Raw genomic sequence first — 20,658 nt, 5'->3', positions numbered from 1 at the left:
CTTAAGGCCCCCTGAGGGATAAAGAATGTCCCTGTAAGGCACATCTGCAGAGGCATTTGATACTTACATATTGCTGTTCCCTGAATTCCTAAAAAGGGGGTAAAAAGTTTTCACTGCCCGTCCATTAAGTCATCCAATTTAGATCTTCCCTGTGTCTGAGGTATTCTTTGACCATCAAAAGAAAATTGCCACCCTGCCCACAGCTCTCTTAGCCAATGTTGCAATACTGAAGGAGAGGCCAAGTCCCCCTTCCTCCCCCTTGGGCCACTTCAGTGACAGCTGATGCTCTGAAGCATTAAATTAGGCTGTCTTTCTCCAGTCACTTCACCTCCATCATTATTCATAGTTGTGAATGACTCCAAGCCACTGCAAATATGGGCCAGAATATCTGAGGGTTTAGTTTTTTTGAGCCTGTGATTTATTTGGCATAGGAAACTTCTGGTGGGTAAACTCCCTCTATCAATGAAGATCAGCAGCTTTTCAGTAATTTATAATCTTAGAGAGTATCCAGGGGGCCTCTTAAAAGCTAAGTGACTTACACAGGGTCTTATAGTCATTATGTGTCAGAAGCAAGACTTAGGTCTTCCTCATTATGACAGCAGCTTTCCATTCATGCTGTGCCTTGTTACCTCATGCATGGAATAAATAGAACTCCACACCCTGAAGTTTCTGAAAGTGGTTCATTTTCAAGTAGGATCATCCTGGCAGATGCCTTGGGTTGAAAAAGAGTATGTGGAAGGATACTTTTTCAGTAGCTCACCATGCCACCCTATCTGTGGCCAAACTTCTGCCAAGGTAAATTCCTTTACTCAGTAGAGAAGCCTTAGCAAAATGAGTTTGAGTGAGAACCATTTGGAATAGATGCCTGATGGTAAATGGGTCAGGGTAGGTGTATTAGCCAAGGAATAGTGGCTTCATTGGCAAATGAATGTATGTTTCACTTTAAGCAACAGAAGTCCTGGAAATTGTGCATAAATTACATTAAAGTTAAATAATTACTTAAAAGTAATACATACTAGTATTACTACTACTTCAACAACAACTACAGCTCCTCCTCCTCATCTTCCTACTATAGCTGCTACTACCACTACTACAACTGTTACTACTATGCTACTGTGACTTTTGCTGCTGCTGCTGCTACTACTACTACAACAATGACAATAACAACAACTCCTCTTCCTCCTCCTCCTCCTCCTATAGCTAGCTAGCATTTATATAGAATCTACTATGTGCCATGGGGGCAAATAGGTGGCACAGTAGATAGAGTATGGGGCCAGTCCTCTTCCTGAGTATAAATCTGGTCTCAGACACTTACTAGCTATGTGACCCTGGGCAAGTCCCTTAACCCTCTTTGCCTCAGTTTCCTCATCAGTAAAGTGAGCTGGAGAAGGTAATGGCAAACCATTCCAGTATCTCTGCTAAGAAAACTACATATAGGCCATGAAGAGTTGGACATGACTGAAAACAACTGAATGACAGCAACTATATGCTAGCCTCTGTACTAAGCATTTTACAAATTTTATCTCATTTTATCCTCAAAACAATTCAGGGAGGTAGGTGTTATTATTATCCCCATTTTATAGTTGAGAAAACTGAGGCAAACAGAGGTTAGGTGATTTGCCGAGGTTCACTTCCTTAGTAAGTGTCAGAGGCTGAATTTGATCACAGGTCTTCCTTACTCTGTGCCCAGTGCTTCATTCACTTTGCTACCTAGCTGCCTTTTCTATAAAAGAAACCTTGTGATACACCCATTTTTAAAGGGAAAAGGTGCTTTGTAATATAAGTAAATCTTTAAATTGATCTGTTTTTTCTAAGTTTGTACTTGGAAGGTAACATGGTATAGCAGACTTGAAGTAAGAAGAGTTGGGCTTTAAAAGTGGTTATGTTAGATAACATGAAATAAGAACATAAACAGGATTTTGGAAGGAATGTTAAGAGATCAGTAATTTTCAAGCCTCTGAGTACTTTTACATGAAAAATGCTATGTAAATTACAAATGACCCTTTTTTTTTTATCATCATAGCGGACCTCCTTAGATTCTTTTTGGATAACACTTTATTAGCTAACTAGCATTTATGTAGTACTTGAAGGTTTGCAAAGTTCTTCACGGAGGCTTTTTACTTGATTCTCACCGCAATCCTGCAAGGTAGGTGTTATTATTCCCATTTTATAGATTTGAAAACTGAGTCTGAAAGTGGTTAAATTACATGTCTGGTACTCTAAGACCAACACTGTACCACCTGACAGCCAGCTAAGTTTGCATTAGCCTTGCTTAAGTTAATATATATACTTGGATGCCACAAAACTGAATTTGTTTTAAATTATTCTACAATTCAAGACACTCACAAATTAAGACTGGCCTCTTTATTCTTAATTAAGTAGGTTTTACTAGGGTGCTTGTCCTTTGCTCTGCCTTTCGAAAGTTGACAGAAGCAGGCTGGGACAATTCACATGAGTCGGAAGGAAGTGGATGGTAGAAGAGCAAATGGAAATAGGATGAGATACAGGTCCTTGGGACAGAACTTCTGTCTGAGGAGGAGGTAAAGTTGTTGATTCTTTGTGGATTTGTGTCCCAGGCCAAGCCTAACTCAGACTGGTCAAGTGGTTCAACTCAGGATTAGAATGCAATGAGGAAAAAAAAAAAAGAAAAAAATAATGCAATAAGATATTTATAGATTAAATAACATTTAACAAAAAGAATTTTGCTCAACAGTAGCATGGATAAGATTTATTCGGCAAAGATAACAGCATTGGTTCAGTTGGGCACAACTCACCTTGCCTCCATATTTGCCATGATGGCTCACACAGAAGGGTATGATGGTTCCAATTAGAATGGGAAGTCTGTCAAACCTGAAGAGCCCCAAGTACTCATGGAATATGTCTTTATGTCTTAGGTGACTGGGAAATTATATAGGTCATTCAAGACTCTAAAGTATGGTGCAAGTGAAAAACCAAGTTACTGGTATATATGATAACTAGTGAAATGGAAATACTAATTAGACATCTCAAATCTAGCAATCAAACTTTGTTGATCAAGTGTGCAAATATTAGGTTATATTATCTATTATCTATTATATATAAACATCAACCCCACTAAGATGATTTCCTAGGGCTTCCCAGTGTGTCTCATACTGGTATTTGACAATAAGGTGAGTCGAGTCTCTGTCAGTCATTCAGCACTAGTCAGCATAGTGTTGCTTGAGTCTCAGGTGTGGGGGTGGGATGCAGGAACCAGCCCTGGTCACATTTCAGAAGCACACTGAAGTCTGAGGCCTCTATTGGGTTTCTTGCAGCTTTAGCTATGGGCATTACCTGGTTATATCCAAATTCTGAATGATAGCTAATGACCTAATTTTTTTACCAATTAATTCAATTGCTACTTGATGACATAAGCCAATGAGATTATTTACCAAATTTTCCCATTAGTAGTCTGTTCTATCTGAGGGTCCTGTATGTTTGTCAGTTGTTTATTAATATACACCTGTTGTTTACTAACCTATATTATACATATGCTTATCTTAATACTGAAAAATAAGAAAAACAAACATCAAAATACTTCATCACAAAATGATGAACTAATACCAAATGGAGTCAGTTATGTCAAGCAACAAGCTCATTCTCACTAGAAAACCTGAGTTACCTACAGCAGTTGAGTATCAAAGCTAATTTCATTGCTTTTTTTTGGAAAAACTAGTCTATGTGGCAGAGATGTTCCATCTTCTTGGGCCGCGCTTCGTGAATTTCTAGCAGTACAACAGGACCTACTACCATGGATTCCAACCAGATTATTAGTAGATGTTGCTTCTATAATGACTTTTTGCTGTTGTTTAGTTGGGCTTCTCTCTTCGTGACCCCGTGCACTATAGCATGTCAGACCTTTTTATCTTCTACTATCTCACAAAGTCTGTCCACATCCATGTTCATTGTTTTCATAACACATTCTATCGATGTCATCCTCAACTGTCCCCTTTTCCTTTTGCCTTCAATCTTTCCCAATGCTGGTAATTTCTGTTTCTTTATTATGTAAATAAATCTCATCTATATTTAGATAGTTTGTAAGCCTAACTCATAAGGGGATGTTTGTTGCTATACTTGGGAAAGTATCAGGTACTTTCATTACTAACTGTTATAACACTTTTTATAGTGTTATTATAAAAAGTTACATTAGGAGACTGTCATAGGTATCACGTGTTTTAATATCATATCAAGTGATATCAGCAAGACATTTTATACACTCTTTAAAGAATCTTCCCTTGCTTAGTGAAGGGAATTGTCTGTTACTAATAAATATATTTGAAAAATATTTTTCTATTATAAGCTTATATTTGAGGGTATTTAAGAAAACAAATTCCCTAGGAGGAAGGGGCTAAGAGGAGGCACCATCAAAAATTAGACAGAGAAGTGAAATACTTGAGCCATGTTCCTGCATTGAGTGAATGACTTATTTTATTTCAGCTCTCTCAGTGAGTTGAGGACTATAGTGGAACTGAGATTAAAAGTAGGTATTGGTTGGAAACCAAGCCCAACAGGGGATACAGTCAGTAAACAGAACCATGGAAGGGGAAGTTCATGAAGGGTATCATGAAAGCCTAGGCTTCGTGCTCACATGGCCCCCAGAGATGATGGAGCCTAGTTTCTAGTGTAGAGCATGAATGAAGAAGCTTTATCTGAAAAGTAGAATCCTACTTGACGATGGCTTCAAGCAAGCTAATTAGGGCACAAAGGAATAGGTCAAGGTTAAATAGAGGTTTGAGGGAGTTCCAGATCTTCAAGAAGATGAAGGAAGGAACTGTTAAATCAGGGCAGTAAGACCTGATGCCTAAGGATTCTAGAGGATGAAGAGGGAAAAATCTTTCTTAAATAGGACACCAGAAATAGAGGAAGGATTTTAAAGGAGCCAGCGTCACTGAAACTTTAAGGAGGTAGGGAAGAGGGATTGGGTAGGCTGGTGGGGGAAAACAAGTATCTATTCTATAATATCCTTGTGGAATAGCCTAAAGCCCATGAGAGAAATCTTTGGAGAACCAAAGTGCTTTTTGCAAGCTAGAAATTCCATATACAAGATGGGAGTCAGGAGAAATCCTACCAGTGACTGAATCCTGTCAACCTTGATGATATGAATGTATCCTGGCTAGGAAAGCTAGAGCTTGAGCCAATGTACAACTCGGGCACTATCATGATTGCTGACTCTGAATAAAAGATCTAGATGATAGAGTGGGGAAACGATGAGAAATCAAGGCTGGTTTCCAGAACATGTGCATGGAAAACTGGGATAAACTTTCAAGACATGTGTAACTGTAACTTAACCCTCTCTTTGTTACTTGTTAGTGGAAGAAAAGTGGGGGTATGAAGGTGCTGTGCAAACCTCAACTTCCTTGTAGACAAGATGCAGAAAAATTGTTTGGGTGATAGTACAATTAAGTGCATTGACCCAATATACCCTTAAAATTCATTGATCCCAGCATTTTTGAGTATGAAGACTTTTCTTTTTCACCTAAAAATTTTCTTAGACCATTACACGGTAGTAATTATGCTATATTAATATCAGATTATTGAGAAAACTACACGATGACAAAACTATGAATTATAAGCAACTAGTTGGCACAGTAGATAATGTTGGACTTGGATTCAGGAAGACCTGACTTCTAATTCTGCTTCAGACACTTATGTAACTGTGTCATCCTGGACAAGTCATTTAACCTTTCTCAGCCTCAGTTTCCTCATCTGTAAAATGGGGAAATCATATCACCTGTCTCACAGGGTTATAAGAATCAATTGAAACAGTAGGTATAAAATGCCTTGCAAAACTTCAGGTACTTTATACAGTGTCCCATAGGTCTTAGTGCAGTTTTAAGCCTTAGTAGATTAAAAGTACACTAAACCTAGTATAATAAAACTTCACTAAGACTTTTGGTACACATTGTAAATGCTAGATATTATTATTATTATATTATTATTATTATTATTATTATTTATTATTATTATTATTAAGGCATGCTTTTAAATGACTTGCATCTTAATAAATATATCAGAATATACATCTACATTTGAAAAATGTAGCAATGTCTCTATATGTACCACATGAGATATTATTTATAGAATCTTAAGAAGGTATGTTTACTATGCTCAGTCATGCTTCATATTTTGTAAAAACGAAATAAGGATTAAAATGACAATGCTTGGATATGGATTTTGGACCCCTTTCCATAGTTTCATGACCTCTCCATGATTTTTGGCTCACAGGTTGAGAACCACTGGATTAATGGGTTAGTATCAACATGGAGAGAGGTCTTTATAGATATATCAAAGAGCTTTGTGCTCAACCATATCCTGTTTGATAATTTTATCAATATTGGAGGCAGTTAGGTGGCTCATTGAATACGGCACTTGTCCTGAAGTCAGAAAGATCTAAGTTAAAATCCAGCCTCAGACATTTACTAGCTGTGTAGACAAGTCACTTAACCTCAGTTTTCTACAGTTTTATGATTTGTAAAATGGGTGAATAACTTCTACCTCTTAGGGTTGTTGTGAGTGTCAAATGAGATATTTGCAAAGTGCTTTTAAACCTTAGAGCACTATATAAATGCTAGCAATTATTATTATAATCATCATTCTTGTCATCAGTACTTTGGCTGAAGACATAAAATTTGCAGCTATTGTGAAAGTAGGAGGGAAAGGGAAAAAATGGATGACGGAATCAAGACTGCAAAAGATCTCGAGAGGTAATAGTGATAGGTCAAAATTAACACAAAAAAATTTAATAGGGCTAAATGTTCAGTCTTATATTTAAAAAAAAATCAATTCCACAAGTGGAGAACGATGGAAACCTAGTTTAGCAGCAGTTGATTTCAAAAAAGACATAGAGGTTTAATCGACTTGGACCCCAAAAGGAGCCAGCAGTGTGATGTGGCTGCCTAAATGCTAATGTAATATGAGACTACTTTAATAGAAGTATAGTGTTCAGAACAAGGGAAGTAACAATCCCACTGTACTCTGCTGCGGTCAGACCACATCTCTAGTATCCTCTTCCATTCTGCACTAAGCATTCTATGAAAGCATTGGCAAATTAGAATGTGTCCAAAAAAGGGTAAGCAGGATGACAAAGGCTTTGGAAACCATTAACAATTGAAGAAACTGGGGATAGTTATTCTGAAAAAATAGAAGAGTTGAAAGCAATGATACTATCCTTTAAATATTTAAAGAATTTTCACATGAAATTCAATTCAACAAATATTTAACTGCCAAATATTTAAGTACCTAACTGTGCAAGGTACTATGTAAATGTTAAGTATATAAAAACAAAGACAAAAACAAAAAATCCCAGTGAAGGGATGTGATAAAAACCAGATCGACAAATAAAATGACATGTACAAAGATAAGTAATATTACAATCTGTAATAAATGATGATCATAAAGAATCAATTCATATTAGTAGGAAGGTGGTGTACATATAATTTATATAATGAAATGTGCCTGCACCCCTTTGGCAAGGGAGAACAGCATTATTTTACTAGATTTGGAATTTTCTTCCCACTTATGTCCTTATATGCTTGTAATAAACATGTTCTATGTTCAAAATACTTATTGGTAGTCATAGTTTATTACAAATGATCTGATTTTAATCTCCTAAGGACAGAGGAAGAAATTAACTAAATTCAGATGTTGGGATGATTGGGTGATGGGGAAGAGTTAGGAGAAGGAGATGCTTTGGATAGAGGAAAAACATGAAAGAAAGTTAATGCTATTTAGTATGTGGCCAGGGGTGTATTGGTAAATGTTTAACAACAGGTTCTGGACAAAAAAAATGTACACTTGACACATTTTTAACTTTAATCTTTATTGCTTAACATTTTCTCCATCATTTTCTTTAGACAATCAAAAAAGCAATAAATCAAGCCCTGATTTATTACACCTGCAAATTTCTAAGATCTAATCGCTCACAATGAAAATTTAACAGTTTGCATGAGCCGACTGGAGCTAGCTCTAGCACGTCCCAGGACGTAGTCTAATGGGAGCCAAAACTAGGATGGGACAGTGAAAGCTTTGCCTGGAAAACCTATACCTGAGAAAGTGACTCTTTCTGCTGAAGACTGAAGGTTGTTTTTTCCTCCCAGCTGTAGTCTAGAGTCATACTTCATTTTTCTGCTAAACTGAACTGCCTGAAGTATCATGGGAAGTGGAGAGGGGAGAGCATGAGGGAACAGCATTGCTCTCAGCACGGGTCAAGACCTACATTTATTTTAAATGTTTTTCTTTTCTTTCCTTTTCTTTTTTTCTTCTTTTCAGTAGGGGAAGAGGTGGGAAGAAGAGAAAAATGTGTGTGTGTGTGTGTGTGTGTGTGTGCGCGCGCGTGAGTGTGAGTGAGTGTGTGTGTAATCCCTTGGACAAGGTAAGGGAACCAGATATTGGTAAAGGAAGTAGAGACAGTTATGTGTGGAAATAGGAATACAGGTCACTTCAAGGTTCTGTTTACTTTGAGGAAAAGGGGTTTAGCTTATCTCAAGAGATAGAAGAGATTCTCTGGATCAGATGCTTCAGGGAGAGATAGTTCTTTAGAAGAGATTTAAGACCTATCTGTAATTAGCCTAAGGGAAAAGGGAGTGTCAGGGATCAAGTTTTAGTAATATGCCAAGGAAAGGGAATAGAAGTTAAGACAGAAGTTGAGATAGGAGATGTCATTTCATTGCTGTCCCTTCCTGTGATATCCTTAGCCTCATCTATCCTGGGGACCCTTTCTCTTTTCCTGCCTTTTTTTTTTTTATGATACTGCTAGGCTTCTCCAACTTTTCTTCAGAGTGGACAAGAACATGAGATGAGAAAGAGGAAAGGGCAGAAAGAGTGAATGGAAAGATAAGGGTTAAGCACCTTGGTGAGGCAGGTACTTCAGGGACCACATCTAAGGGGAGAGAGAATGGGATGTATTAAGGTCCCCAGGTAAGAGAGCAGGGGTTGTAATGAAGATGCAAACTATAATGCAGAATGAGCCGGAGACCAGGCAGATCTGGAGAGGGTGACGGACCGAGTGAAGCTCAAATGAAGAGAGATTGCTGAGTGATGGCAATAGTGGTAGGGTCTGCAAGCAGCAATAGGGAGCAGGGAATATGCCTATTCCTCGTACTCCTCCTGGTCCATCATGTTGCAGGGCTTGAGAGAAGGTGGATCTACTCCTAAAACTTCCAAGTCCAAGAGCATCCAAATGCTCTATCTTCTGGAAGGAATCAGGTTTCCATGGCGAGAAATTGAAAGGAGCGTGAAAGGAAAAGTCTAGGATGGAGGAAAATTTATCAGTGATAGAATGGAAATTACAGAAGGCACAACGAAAGAGGAGGGAGGGCAGAGCAGGATAGAAATTCTGGAGGGCTGAAGTTGAAGTAAGGATGAGGAGCTTTCAGCCTGGAGGAAGCTGCTTAATCATTTAATCATTGAGAATCTATTAAGCACCTACTATGTGCCAAGTTCTATGCTAAGTGCCAGGGATACAAAGACTCTGCCCTTGGAGAGTTTGTATTCTTTGTTGTTCAGTTGTGCTGACTCTTTGTGACCCCATTTGGGGTTTTCTTGGCAAAGATACTGGAGTAGTTTGTCATTTCCTTCTCCAGCTCATTTTACAGATCAGGAAACTGAGGCAAACAAGGTTAAGTGACTTGCATAGGGTCATACAGCTCATAGGTATCTGAGGCCATATTTGAATTCAGGAAGATGAGTCTACCAACCTCTAGGCCAGGTACTCCAGCCACTACATGACTTAGCTGTACCTATATATACAAAACAACTGGTATAGATAAGTAAATATATGTATATATATATATATAAGTAAATATATATATATACATATATATACACACATATATATACACATATATATATGTGTGTGTGTACACACATATACATATATATATGTATATATATACACATGTATACACACACATATATATGTATATATATACACATATACACACACACACACACACACACACACACACACACACACATATATATATCTCATGTGTCCAAGGCAGGATTTGAACCCAGATCTTCCTAGTTCTAAGGCTCACTATCTCTTCACTGTGCCATGCAAGGTAATTTGAAGGGAAGACAGTAAGAATTGGGGAGAGGGGATTAGGAAAAGCCTCATATAGGAGGTGAGCTTTGATGGGAAACTAGGTGATTCCTGGAGGGGAGAGGCAAGTTTTCTAGCCACAGGATGATGGATTTCCTCATCCTCTCTGCCTACACCTACACATCTGCCCCAGATGTTAGAATTCCTAACTGTACCTGTGGCCCTATCGCTTTCCAAGTCATTGTCATGTAAGTCAGTCATTTTTCTTTTCTCTACAAGAAGTCTCTTGGTGAGGGAATGGACATTGGACTGGACAGATAGGCCACAAACCTAGGAGAGCCTCTGTCTGTTCTGTTACCCTGCTCATACTAAGTGGATATGACCCAACCTGTTTCTGCAGGTTGATTGCTCCTGGAAGGAAGTTAGGAATGTCAATTGTCATTAAAATATGTCCTTAGTCCTAGTGAGGAATGCCTTTGGAACGCTCATGCTGCCAGGCAGAGCCAAATGAGCTGATTTTAAAGAAAGCATTTGAGTGATGTTGAACCGACAGTGACTCCATGGTGGATCCATTGTTCATTGTGAAAGACTAGAAAAGAGCGCAGCCCAAGGCAGTGATTGGCACGGTGATAATGGGTAGCATTATGCATTGCTGTCATTTGCTAATGTTTTGAAATTGTTATTTGCTAACTTGGTTCCTTAAAAAACGCTTGTATCAATAAAAAATTAACGGTAAGGTCCGTTTATTTTGGTTGGCTGCAAAATGCTGTGGAAAACATTAAACATGGTGGAATTTATTTTTTGCAAACGCGCACACACATATGCACATACTCGGGAACTTCACTGTGAGCATTACCCTGCACACTCTACTCTCAGTGATCTTTAGCCTTCAGGGTAATAAAAGATGACTTGTCCCAGGAAAACTTGGAGGACTCCTTCATTTAGCTACTGATAATCACAGCCCAATTTTAGGATTTTAGGTCTAGAGCAGGAAGGAAACTCAGAGGTCAGCTGGTTCAGGACCATAGGAACATAGGAGTGAGAGTTGGAAGGGACTTTGCCAGCCATCTGGCACATTTTACAGTTGGAGAAACTGAGACCCAGCCAGAAATGATTTGATCAAGGTCGCTCTGGTATTCAGTGACAGAAATCTGAATTCGCACCTTATGACTCTGGAGCCACTATTCTTCCCATGTCAGCACCTCTGTGAAAGAAGTTAAACACTCTACAAATGAAAGGGGAGGTGGGTTTAGGAGTAGACTTCCCTAGCTGTGTGACCCTGGGCAAGTCACTTAACCCCATTGCCTAGCAACAAAAACAAAAATAAAAACAAAAACAACAACAATAAAAAAAGAGTAGACTTCTCCAAGATCACACAGCATAAGTAAGTGGTAGATTAAGTACTGGAACTCAGGTCTTCTTATTCTAATACTAATATTCTTCGGGGAAGCTCAGTGGTGTCATAGTGAGTAAAGTACAGGGCCTGGAGTCAGGAAGACTAATCTTCCTGAGTTCAAATCTGGTCTCAGACGCTTACTAGCTGTGTGATCTTGGGCAAGTCATCCTCTGTGCCTCAATTTCTTCATCTACAAAATGAGTTGGAGAAGAAAATGGTAAACTACTCCAGTATCTTTGCCAAGAAAACCCCAAACGGGGTCATGAAGAGTCAGACACAACTAAAAAATAACCAAATAAATGTTTTTACTTTGTACTTTGCTGCCAGTAATTTAGTGATACAGTGGACCATGCCTAGAATCAGGAAGACCTGAGTACAAATCCAGCCTCAGACACTTACTCGTCTTGTGACTGTAGGTAGGCAAGTCACTTCACTTTTGTTTGCCTCAGTTTTTTCAGTTGTAAAATGAAGCACTTACCTCCCAGGGCTGTTCTGAGGATCATAGGAGATAACTGTAAAGCACTTAGCACAGTGACTACTAGCACATGGCAAGTACTATCCAAATATTAGCTATAATGATGATGATGATGAGAAGGAATATAATTGAAACCATGGTCATTAACAAATGTATAAGAAATGTCATTGGGTTAGAATTTTGTCCCTAATTAGCTACAAATAAGGCCGGTCTCTGATCCTTTCTTCACATCACTTTCTTCACCTACCACATAAGGTGATTGGACTAGATCAGAGATGTCAGACATGCAGCTAGCAGTGTGAGTCCCAAGTGTGGGCCAGAACCTAAGAGAACTGACAAACTCTGAGTACAGATTGAAACATACTTTTTCACTTTCTTTTCTGTTTTTTGCTTTTTTTTTTTTGAAGCATGGCTAATATGGAAATATTTTGCATGACTTTACATGTATAATTGACATCGCATTGCTTGCCTTTCCTAATGGATAGGGGACAGGCTGAAGGGACAGAAAGAATTTGGAACTCAAAATGTTTTAAAATAAATATTAAAATAAATAATTTTTTTTACAAAAATGAAATTGGGAAACATTTAACAAAATTACTAAAAATACAATAGAAATAGATGATAATATATTTTTGAAGTCAATATTCAGTCACAGGGATCCTCTTCTACAGTTTTGTTGCCTCCGTTTCAGAGTTTGAAACTGTAGGATTACATGATCTTTTAGGTCCATCTAGCCTCTCAATACATGAGAGGGCAGTATATAAGAGAGCTTGCGATATCAAAGTAAAATGGTTGAGGATGTACTCTCAGCATTCCTAACTTCACCATGAAAACTATATTTGACTGAGCATTCAGATGATTAAGGGATGTGCTATGGAAGAAACACTCAACGGAAAGTCAGGAAATTTGGGTTCTAGCTCTGCTCAGCCATTGGCCACTTTGCCCCTTCTTGGGTCTTGGTTTCTTTGTCTCTATAATGGGAGAACAGAGAGGGATTCAATCACCTCCAAGGGCGCTTACAGCTCTAACACCCTATCATTCTTCTAACTGAATTTGACTTCAGTGCCCTGGCAGGTTGAGCTGACTGAGACACTTTCCTCTTTGCCTGCTGTAACATTTGGAGCTGTTTGGCTATCGTGACTGTTGAGTTTCACCGCAGGGGCTGCTGTATTTCAGTAGTTAATTCCATGATCCGTAAATAGACAGTGAATATGTGGAGTAATATTGGTAGATAGGTCTCTTCCAGTATTTGATTTTGTTGTTTTCATGAATAAAAAGTTCCAGTCACCCTTCTTTCCTCATCCCCCCCCCCTTCTGGAGCTTCTACTTCCTCATCTTTTAATCCACTCAACAGGAAATGTTAAACACAGCCCAGATCTTTCTCCTTAGAAATGCAGAATGAATGGTACAATGCTGTAATGGCATTACAGACAGATGGGAGGGGAAAAGGAGTAGGTTGTCCATCCATGGGTGCTGGAATCGCCCTCTAGAAGCAGAAAGTCAGAATTTTTTTTTATGTGGGACATTTTTCTGATCTCCCCCACGACAAGTCTTCGTCGTTGCAGTGCTGCTGCCGCTGTCAATTTCCATCAGGTTCTCTCAGTTGTGCTGCAAACATAGATAAAAAAATTAAAAAGCAGAAGAGTTGGGATGCTCTCCACTCAGTTAGGAAAACAAAAGCACATCGGTGTCAATAGACACTAAATATCAGATCTGTTTTAAAAGGCAGCATGGTTACAGTCAGGGACATGCTAGAGTCAGCTCTTCCGTGATCCTGAGAGCTGATCATTAACTTTTCAGTGGGAGCATTCTCACTTCAGAAATCAGCAAATGCTACAAATCAGGGCTTAATTTCTGGTTTTGTTAATTGCCTAGACTTAAAGTAAGGACAAAATGTTAGACTGAACTTAAAAGAGTGTCAAGCATACATTTTTCAGAGAGCTGGTTTTTAAACATTTTCCAGCACACCCCTGGTAATGGAAAGCTCATTGGCTTTGCAGCCTGAGAACCTTCTTCAAATTCCTTCCTCTATCACCTGGGTAAGTCAGGGCTCAACCTTCCTGGGCCTCTGTTTCTTCATCTGTAAAATGAAGGTTTGGACTCACTGGCCTTTCAGGTGCCTGCCAGCTCTAAATCTCTGACCTTATTTCTTTATTCAAGCACATGATCACATCTTGTCACCTCCTGGGCGGGGCAGGAACAGTCATTCTTTTGGCTTTTATTTGTATTCTCAGTACTTAGCTGGCACACAGTGAATGCTTAATAAATGTTTAGTGGTGCCAAAGAGTACCAGACCGTGAGGCGGGAACCCTGTGTTGTAGTTCTTGGTCCATTTATTGCAGGCCTCCACCACCCAGGGCCCACCAAAAGATTTCGGATGGTCCACGAAAAATGAGGGCCACCTGAAATCCTTTGACGGGCTGCAGGTTGTGCAGGCCTGATTTATTGTTTGATCATGTTCTTGAGTTGTTTTTCTGTCATGTCTGACTCTTTGTGACCTCATTTGAGTTTTTCTTGGCAAAAAATGGCTTACCATTTCCTTCTCCAGCTCATTTTGCAAATGAGAAAACTGAGATAGACAAGGTTAAGTGACTTGGTCAGGGTCACACAGCTAGTAAATGTCTGAGGCCAGATTTGAACTCAGGAAGAGGAACCTTTCTGACTTCAGGCTAGGCACTCCATCCATTCTGCCACCTAGCTGCCTTGAACAAATTACCTGAACTCACAAAACTTCAGTTTTCTCCTCTGTAAAAATTGGGATCACAACTGCTGTTACCTACCTTGCAGGGTCATTGTAAGAATGGAATGAGAGTTTAGAAGTGAAAGTATTTTTCAAAATGCTCAAAATTAAAAGACTGCATCTATAAATAGGTAAAGCACTTAATACGGTGCATGGCACGTAGTTGTTGCTTTAAAAAAAGTTTTTTTAAAAAATTTCTTGACAGGTAAAATATTGCTATTGATATAGAGACATTGAGGTCTGTGTGTATTGAAATACAGAAATTCTCTAGTCCTCACGTAACTCCGTTATCTTTTTAGGACTGATCGAGATGATAGCATCATAAAGTTTGAGCTAGAAGGGGCTTCAAAGGTCACCTGGTCCAACCCTTTCACTTTACAGCTGAGAAGACTGAAATCCATACAGTGTAAGTGACTTAGCCAAGGTCACATGTGCATTGTCAGAGGTAGAGTTTGAACTTATGTCCTGTGACATGGCAATATTTCCATGTCCTATGACATCTCCTATTCCCAACTCAATGCTCTTTTCATTATGCCAATTAATGCTATTACCTTGAAGGAAAAAGATGTTTTTCTTTAGTTAGGAATGTGAAATTAAAAAAAAAAAGCACATAACCCTGGTTTGTCTCTGAAATATACCTCATTCTTTCAAATAATTGCATTCTGGTTAGGCTACATTTCCCCAACCAGACCCAAACTGTAACTGGTTAGCTCATTCCTGATTGAATCCAAGTTGTGGTTTTAAGATCCCCTTTAAGATACTGTCATTTGTTTATATTTTTCACAAGCAGAATCTTACCAGAGAATGTGAATGGAGAAAAATGTAGGCATCATCAGTATGTAATAAAAGCAATTCTAGATTCAGCGTTGGAATGACAAATGCCCTCGTAGTTTCATATTTTTAAAAAACGTTTAAATTTTTTATATTTTTTATTTTTATATCATCTTCATTTTTGGATGGCTAGCTCTTGTTAACCAAGAATAAAAAAGAAAAAGAAGGAAAAAGCAACTTAGCAAAACTGACCCACATATCAATTGAGCCTGACAGTCTAGGCAAAATTCCGAACCCACAGCCCCCCATCTCTGAAAAGAAGGGAGGGAGCTACACATTTTCTCATCTCTTCTTTGGTCACCATAATTACACAGGATCTGATTTTTTATTTTGTTGCTCTTTCTATTCACATCACGAAGTTGTGGAGATGGTTCAGCTTGCTTCACTCTTTATCAAATGCTTTACATCTTCCCTTGCTTCCATGAATTCTTCATCTTCTTTCTTGCAAAGCACCAATATTTCGTCACATGCATGGACTTCCTTTTGTCTGACCATGCCCCAGCTGATGCATCTCATGTTTTGTTTTGTTTTTAAAAGTTTCATCCTTGCGTATGAGGCCTTATGGTCTAGTGAAAGGAGCAAAGAACTAGGACAAGGAAACCTTGGTTTTAGCACTGACTTTGTATAATTTGGTAAAAGTCATTGAACTCTGTGGGCCTTGATTTCACTGTCTACAAACTTAGAAACATAACATCTGCTTTATAGTTGCAAGCATCAAATGAGATGTTAGATGTAAAAATGCTTTACACAAAGGTATTACAAAAAATAAAATGCAAAGAACAGTCTCAGGGAAGCTTAGAGACAAAACAGCCATTGAAGATCATCTTGACCTCTCTCTTATCCAGTCATGTCATACCTGGCAGAGCATCGAATAATATCTGCACTTCATTCATCTCATGGACAGCTTTAATTGTTAGAAAGGGCTTGCTAAGATTGAAGAAAATATGTTTTTAGATGTAACTTTCACTCACTGATTTGGTTCTATCCTCTAGAGTCACACTAATGAAGCTGACTCACTCTTCTATTTTCCTTCAGATTTTGAAAATAATTATCATGTGTCAGGCAGCTAGATGGTGCAGTGGATAGAGTGCCAGTTCTGGAGCCAAGAAGATATCTTCATGAGTTCAAATCTGGCCTCAGAAACTTTCTAGTTGCGTGACCCTGGGGAAATCACTGCACCCTGTTTGCCTCATTTTCCTCATCTGTAAAGTGAGCTGGAGAAGGAAACAGAAACCACTCTAGTATCTTTGCCGAGAAAATCCCAAGTGGAGTCATGAATAGTTGGACATAACCGAAATGACTGAATGACAGCAACAGTCGTGCTTAGACTTCTCTTCTCCAACCTAAACAGCTTCCATGCCTTTCTCTGCATTTCACAAAACATGGTTTTCATAGCTGTGTCATAGCTACTCTTTTCTAGACACTTTGGTTGTCAATATCTTTGATTTATGGTAGCCTGTACTAAACACAGTACTTCAAGTGTGATCTGAGCAGTATAGAATACAGTCACACTATTACCTCCCTGAACATGGGTTCAATGCTTCTATGAATGTAACTTGACTGAATTACCTAATTTAAGTATTTGGATGGGGATGGTGTAGGGGAATCCTTTTAAAATTAAACTTAACAGACCGCTGTAAACTTTGCTAATTCACAATTTCTCTTGAGGTCTCAGTTTTGATAAATGAGGATTGGATTACTTGTGCTATAAGGTCTATGCCAATACTATCTTTCTGTTATTCAGTGTAGTCCTGGTTGGAGATAGCTATCATTACATTAATTAAAAGACTGGAAAATTTGGTCTTATTCTTTCTACTTTATCATACACTTACAGAATGACCTAAAGCAAATGACTTGGCTCTGGTAACTCCCTTGTAATCCCTTTGTAATAGGAAGCAATGAGAACTCCTCCCTGGCCATTTCATGGCAATGTTTGGAAAGATGATTGAAATGACATCAGCAGAATATTTTTAGAATGTGTATTCATTGATAAAAATGAGTTTTCCCTCTTCTAATTTGACTTCCAATTTCATTTATGTTTCTGGTTGTTCCGAAATAGCCTTCAAAGGAATTGGCCCACCTTGATAAAATCCATCCAATTGTAAAGGATATCAAAGTTCATCTTTGACTTGATTTTTGGTTTAGTCTAACATCTTAAAGGCAACTAGGTGGCACAATGGATAGAATGCTAGGCCTAGAGTCAGGTTCCTCAATTCAAATCCGGCCTCAGACACTTACTAGCTGTGTGATACTGGGTTAGTCACTTATGCCTCAGTTCCTCATCTGTAAAACAAGCTGGAGAAGGAAATGGCAAATCATTCTAGAATCTTTGCCAAGAAAACCCCTAATGGGGGTCAGGAAGAGTCAGACACGACTGAAACAACTGAACAACAGCAATACCTTGAAACAAAGTAGAAGGTGCTAAGAGTTTTCAAGAGGTCTCATCTTTCTGTATTTTTAAATATTATTTAGCGAAATTAGGTTCATGAGTAGTAACGCCTATAAATCAAATCAACAAGTATTTATTAAATATTTATTAAGTGTTTACTATGTGCTGGAAAAGGAAATGGCAAATCACTCCAGTATCTTTGCCAAGAAAACCCATGGATGGGATTGGTGTGTTGGGGTCCACGAAGTCATGAAGAGTCAGACACAACTAAATGAACAACAATAACAGGATAGACACTATGTGCTAAAGATACAGGAAGCAAAATTAAACAGTCCCTGTCCTCGAGAGGTCTATATTCAATGTGTATAAAGAAAATAAATGTAAAATATTATAAAGTAAATAGCAAGAAAGTAAACATAATGTCCAGGGCAGGTCTCATGTAACAGGTAATACTTGACCTAAGCCTTGAAGGAGAGTAGAGATTCTAAGATGTGGAGGGGAGGAGGGGATGCTTTTCAAGCATAGAGGAAAGCCTGCACAACAGGAGATGCAATGTCAGGTAGAGGGAACAGCCAATAAACATATATCAAAGTGTTGAGACATGTGGTGCAAAAATCATTAGGAAATACAGTATGTTGAGGCTTTTTGCAATTCATATGGGCTTTCTTACAGGTATAAGTATGGGATTAGAATTGGGAATGTTGAGGGAAAGCTTTTTGGGTAGGGAAGAGTGGAGGGATATATTTGGAAATGAAGGTTTGTAAAAATAAAAGATTACAACAATTTTTTTGAAAGAAGTAGAAATTTTAGGAAGGAATAATCCATCTTTCCTTTTGGCTTACGTGCTACCTGTGTGACTTGTCAAGTCACTTAAATACCCTGGCTTTAATTTCCTATCTGTAAAATCTATGGGTTGGACTAGGCCTCTGAGGTCCCTGCTAGCTCTAGCTTTATGAATCTATGATAAGTATAGTCTTAGTGCCAGAGTGTGGCAGACTGTTGTCCTCTACATAACTGGGTATTCCCTGGATTAAAGGGAAGGCAGACCCACTTAGCGATGGTGATTCTGCCCTTTAGTAGCTGAGCTGCCTTGGTTCTGCCAAGGAAGACTTATGGGGGCAGCTAGGTGGCACAGTGAATAGAGCACCGGCCCTGAAGTCAGGAGGACCTGAGTTCAAATCCAGCCTCAGACCAAACACTTGACACAACTAGCTGTGTGACCCTGGGCAAGTCACTTAACCCCAATTGCCTAGGGGAAAAAAAAAACAAGGAAGACTTATGCCTTCATAAAGAATTAAAGTTACATGAAACCACAGCACCCAGTGTAGCTTGACCCTGGCTTCATCAGGTTGTAGATCTAATCATTTATATGTTACTTGAATTTTTACAAAATACCTTTTTCATCAACAATCCTTTGAACTAATAGTGCAAGAATCATTGCCCCCATTTGATAGATAAGTAAAATGAGATTTCTAAAAGTTGAGTGACTTACCTGATGTTCATAAAGTTAGCAAATATTGGAGGCAAGTCTTGAACACAAGTCTTCTGACTTCAAGCCCAAAGCTAAGTTCAAATCCATCCTCAGAGACTTGCTAGCTGTGTGACCTTGAGTCATTTACCCTTTGTCTACTTCAGTTTCGCTTAACCACAAAATGAATATAATAGCACCTACCTCCCAGGGTTGTTATGAGGATCAAATGAAATCAGAGTTATGAAGCACTTAGCTCAGTGCCTGGCACATAGCAGGTGCTTAGTAAATGCTTATTCTCTTCCCTCTTTCTCCAATAGTTTGTTACCCTAGCATGCTGTTACAGCAGCATGGTCTGAAATCTATCCCAATAAATGTGCAACAGATTTCTGAATGTGGGTTATCTCCACTGGAAAGGTACCTTTTCATATGAGGGAAGACTAGAAGTGAGCATCATTGGACAAAGGAGCTACAGGTTCTGCAGTGGCCGGGAGACACTGATCTTCCTAAAGGAACATCTGGGGCATTTTCTTTAGAGAGACAGGGAATAAAGAGAGTAATAGCTCAGCTGTTTCTCTTGTTTGTTAGAGGGAAGGGCGGGGTGATTTTAGTGTTATTGGGGTGAAAGAGCATTGAATCACAATTTTTGAAACTCTCCAAACTTTCAAATTAGAATTTTTGAATTGAAACAGCACCTTTGATTTGCTCTTGGTGATGCATCTCTGCTGTTGCTTCTTGCTTTTCTTCTACTTCTTGGTCTTGTTTGAAGTCTTATTCTTTTTGTTCTTTTTGCTCTTGTTCTGGCTCTGGTTCTTGTCCTCTTCCTCCTCTTCTTCCTTTTCCTCTCCTTCCCTTCTTCTTCTTCCTCTCCTTCCCTTCTTCTTCTTCCTCTCCTCTTCTTCCTATTTCTTGTCTCTTTTCCTCCTCCTCTTTCTTCTTCTTCTTCTTCTTCTTCCTTCTCCTCTTCCTCCTCCTTCTACTTCTTCTTTTTCTTCTCCTTCTCCTTCTCCTTCTTCTTCTTCTTCTTCTTCTTCTTCTTCTTCTTCTTTTTCTTTCTCCTTCTCCTCCTTCTTCTACTTCTTCTTCTTCTCCCTTCCCCCTCTTTCCCTTCCTCTTGTTGTTGTTATTCTTCTTTTTCACTTTCTTCTCCTTCTCTTCCTCCTTTTACCTTCTCTTCCTTTATCTTCTCTTTTCTTTTTTCTCCCATCTTCCCTTCATCTTCATCTTGTTCTTTTGTTTTCTTCATTCTTCTTCCTTCCTCCACTGCTTCTCCTCCTCCTTCAGATTTGTCTTCATCTT

At 38.8% G+C, this 20,658-nt stretch overlaps 1 protein-coding gene across 1 annotated transcript in view; it reads left to right on the top strand.

Annotated features, from left to right (window-relative positions):
* The first annotated feature begins 689 nt into the window (after positions 1-689).
* Positions 690-20,658, top strand: part of LOC144456199 (uncharacterized) — a 37,622-nt gene continuing 17,653 nt past the window's right edge. The window contains exon 1 of the mRNA XM_078150635.1: positions 690-795. Within this exon, the coding sequence (XP_078006761.1) occupies positions 709-795 (87 nt within the window). The 5' untranslated portion in view covers positions 690-708. The remainder of the gene's footprint in view (positions 796-20,658) is intronic.

This window comes from Phascolarctos cinereus, unplaced genomic scaffold (assembly GCF_003287225.1).
Source record: "Phascolarctos cinereus isolate Bilbo 61053 unplaced genomic scaffold, phaCin_HiC Scaffold_3;HRSCAF=262, whole genome shotgun sequence".
Taxonomy (NCBI): domain Eukaryota; kingdom Metazoa; phylum Chordata; class Mammalia; order Diprotodontia; family Phascolarctidae; genus Phascolarctos; species Phascolarctos cinereus.
Note: the sequence above shows the minus strand (reverse complement) of the source record. Positions and strands in the feature narration are given on the sequence as shown.